Source organism: Apaloderma vittatum, unplaced genomic scaffold, assembly GCF_000703405.1.
Source record: "Apaloderma vittatum isolate BGI_N311 unplaced genomic scaffold, ASM70340v1 scaffold17825, whole genome shotgun sequence".
NCBI classification, from domain to species: Eukaryota; Metazoa; Chordata; class Aves; order Trogoniformes; family Trogonidae; genus Apaloderma; species Apaloderma vittatum.
In genome coordinates this window covers 7,556-11,346 of record NW_009717826.1, presented here as the reverse complement: position 1 = coordinate 11,346, position 3,791 = coordinate 7,556, and the positions used below count along the sequence as shown (strand labels likewise).

Sequence of the window (3,791 nt, the reverse complement as noted above, 5' to 3'; positions counted from 1 at the left end):
AGGGACCCAGCTGTACCAGAAATGCTGGGGCAAGCAAAATCTAGAAGGTCCTATAGGAAGAGGAAACTTCTCTCCCTTCTCCACCGCCCAGGTCTCCAAAATTAGCTCAAAACCAGGGTCTGGAGGAACCTCACTTAGCCAGAAGTCCACCATGAGACAGGACACAGTTGAGGTTCCTCCCTTAGACCCTGGTCTCTGTTTGCAGCACCACCATCCTGTGGCACTCGCCAAGCACTGGCCAGATGTGCCCCAGGAGAGGCAACCCTCACCTGGGAGCACCCCTGAGCCTCAGGGGCACAGAGCCCCCATGCATTCCCCCAGGAGCCTGTTCCCATAACAGACATGTGGTGCCTTCAAGGTGCCACAGCCCTGACCCCGGGGCTCAGGGAAGCACCATAGAGATAGAGGAGGAACATGCTGTAGGAAAAAAAAAAAAAAGGATTGTTTGGAACCATCTATGATGCATTTGTAACAAGAATCCAAAACAACCAAACACCAAAATAGAAAAGAAAAAAAAATTGCACGCTGATTTACGATGTAAATGGAGGAATGCAAAACCAGGAGGGTTGGAAAAGGCTCCTACGAGGGGAAGGGGGCAGGGGAAAGGGACTTTTTTGGTTTTATTGCAAATGGTTCAAGAGAGCAAGAAAGGAAGGGAGGAGAGTGAGAGACACCTTGGGAAGATGACCGGTTTCCAAGCTGTTCAAGGCGATGCTCGTGTAGACCGAGAGGAGGGGCTGCTTCTTAGTCCTGGTATCTCGCCCTCCTCCCCAGGAGACAAGCCTTTGCTTCTATGGCGATTTCAGCTTCTTGGTTCGAGGTGAGGTGCCGTTCTCTGCTTTCACCACTCCGTTTTCATGGTACCCTGGGGATGGAGAGAGAAAACTTTGTCCCTTGCACAGGCCAGAACCACCTTAATCCTCTTGGGGCTGGCCCACAGAATCACAGAATGGGTTGAGTTGGGAGGGCCTTTAAAGATCACCCAGTTCCAACCCCCCTGCCATGGGCAGGGACATCCCCCACTAGACCAGGCTGCTCAAAGCCTGGCCTTGAACACTTCCAGGGCTTCCACAACTTCTCACGGCAACCTGTTCCAGTGTCTCATCACCTTTATAGTAAAGAGTTTCTTCCTAATATCTAATCTAAATCTATCTTCTTTCAGTCTGAAACCCCTTTGTCCTGTCACAACACTCCCTGATCAAGAGTCCCTCCCCTTCTTTCCTGTAGCCCCCTTTAAGTACTGGAAGGATGCTGTAAGGTCTCCCTGGAGTCTTCTCCAGCTTGAACCCCAACTCTCTCTGCCTGTCCTCATTGAGGAGGTGCTCCAACAGACACAGGGAAAGCCTCCACCACGGCACCAACCTTCTGAGGACCACCTAGGCGACAGCATCACCTGGCACGGGCAGTAGCCTGCAGAGGGGCTGCTCAACCACAGGACTGATGTCTCCCACAGCACACAAGTGCCGGCACTCACCAGAGTCCCTCTTGAGCGGCTTGGCTTGCTGCTTGGTGCCGGCAGCGGCTCGTTTCCGACTGCTCTGCGTATCCCCGCCAGCGCCGCAGCTGGAAGTGGATGAAGCGCCACATCACCGAGGCCTGGAAGAGGCACACCAACAGCAGCACACTCATTCTGGTAGGGGCGGAGAAGAGGCAGGCTGAGAACAGAGGAGCCAGGCTACCACCAGCCCAGCCTTCCACCCACACCAGTGTCGGTGGCCCAGGTCTCCCTGGGTGGCTGCACTGAACGCTGGAGGCAGGTGGCGTCCCTCCAGCCCCCATCTCTACTTTCTGCCATCCGCTGAGCTCAGAGCAGCCACTTCCCTTTCCTTCTCCATTGCGAAGTTCTCAGGTGCTCAGGGCATTGCTGGCTGTTCAGATTTTAGGGATCGAAAGGATGAATAGGGTCATCTCAAGCAGCACTGCCCAAAGCACAGTCTGCATGTTCCAGCTAAGCTGTCCCCAGCTGCTCTGTACATCTAAAAGGTTGGAAAGGAGCTAAGAAAGTCCCCCAAATCCTCAGGCATGCCAGTAGCCCGTGGCTTCAGAAACCTTGGGAGTGACAAACACCTGTCCTAGCAACTTCTGAACTGAATGTACAGCTGCTGTATGGGTGAGAAAGACTCCAAGTCCTAGTGGACGGACTGCAAGGCATGGGAAACAGATCCCATCCCCTGCTTCCCAGGTCAAGAGGCAGTAAAACATGTCCAAGCTGAAGCGAAAACTCATTTTCATGGACTGCATCCCCATAATAGGTGTTATGAGTCCAAGGAGAGCCTGCAAGACTTTCCCTAAGGTACTTGCTTCTACTCCTCCTTCATAACTGAAGTCAATGAACAACTTATTTGCTGTTTTTTTCCCCTCTGCTGTGGTTCTGTAGCCTTTAACTGGTCCTCGTTCCCTCCACACCTGTCTAGCTAGGATATTCCCTAAAAGGAACCTAGGCAGATCCACACTGACATTTCCAAGCTCGGCAAAAACCACCATGGGATAACACAAACCAAAGGCAAGAGGTTTCCACAATTCAGTCTTCATGTGAAAGAACGTATTTAAAAAAGTAAAGGCAGTAGGTATGGTAGGGGACGTTCCTACCTGAAGAGGATATTGTTGAAGAGAAAGCTGAACAAGTTCCCTCTTTCAGGGTCAAGGGCCTGGTTCTCCACCCGTGGCAGCCCGAAGCCGATGACCAGGATGTACAAGGTGAGGGTGAAGAGCCTGGTGACCACGAACACGACAGCCCAGACGTTAAACCTGTGGGATGGCAAGCAGAGGTGTCGGCAGGAGCAGCCTCCAGCACTGAGCTGGAAGGTGAGAGCGAGAACCCCCGTCACGCTGATGGCTCCCCTGGAGGACACCGGAGGATGGAAGCCACGGCCAGCTCGCCTGCTTACAGCTTCTCATTGTTCTCATCCGTGAAGTAGACCAGCCGGGCCATGTGGAAGAAGAATTCGGCCAAGTACTGCAACAGCAAGAGGATCAGCCCCAGGCGGGTTAAGCTAGGAGGGAGGAGAAAGAAAAGCATCACTAGGCTGGTCAACCTCGGTCCTTCGTATCCAGCTAAAGCATCTCCTCTGCCACCCCTGAGCTCCAGCAAGCACCAAACCCAAACCTCTCCACAGCACCTGGGGTGGGCTTGCAACGAGGGAAATCCTTGTCCCCAAACCAGTCGCAGAGCTGGGATGTGTCCAGCACAAAGCCCTGACCACTGGCATTGCTGCTCTGTGCACGAAGAGCGAGGATAAGAGCTTGCCTGCTCGTGCCACGCTGGGAGAGCACCCCACAGTGCTTCCCACACCTGGGGGAGGTCAACATCAATACCACCTGCTTTTCAAAATTTGCCTTTACTCCCTTTAAGCCCTGCCACCCCGCTGAGGCTTCCCAAGAGACTCGCGCTGCAGAAGGACCCGCTCAGCCCCAGCCGCGATGCCGAAGCAGCCGACTCACTTGAGGAGGTAGGCGCCGGCGACGTGCACCAGGTAGAGCGCGATGCACCGCAGCTGGCGAGGGATCTCCTCCTGGCAGAGGCAGAAAGCCGCGTTAACCCTCTCACCCTTCTTCACCTGCCCTCTCCCAAAGCTCGCTCTCCCCAAAAGCCAGCAGGCAAACCACCTCGAGCATCCCCAGGTTGCGCAGGAGCGCCCGCCTGGCTCTCACCTTGCGAACTTTTTGGAAGTAGAGTTCTGGCAGGGCGTGCAGCCAGTACGCCAGTTGGCACAGGTAGAAAAACTTCACCTGGAACCTGAAACGCAGGGATGAGCTGTGTGAGCCAGCCTAGAGCATGGTAGGACCCCAAG

General features: G+C 54.4%; 1 protein-coding gene across 1 annotated transcript in view; it reads right to left on the bottom strand.

Annotated features, from left to right (window-relative positions):
- Positions 1-566: 566 nt before the first annotated feature.
- TRAM2 (translocation associated membrane protein 2) overlaps positions 567-3,791 on the bottom strand; it is a gene marked incomplete at its 5' end in the record, with an annotated part of 10,003 nt that continues 6,778 nt past the window's right edge. The window contains 7 exon segments of the mRNA XM_009870053.1: positions 567-865; positions 1,475-1,548; positions 1,550-1,630; positions 2,590-2,748; positions 2,889-2,993; positions 3,442-3,512; positions 3,652-3,736. Of these exon segments, the coding sequence (XP_009868355.1) occupies positions 792-865; positions 1,475-1,548; positions 1,550-1,630; positions 2,590-2,748; positions 2,889-2,993; positions 3,442-3,512; positions 3,652-3,736 (649 nt within the window).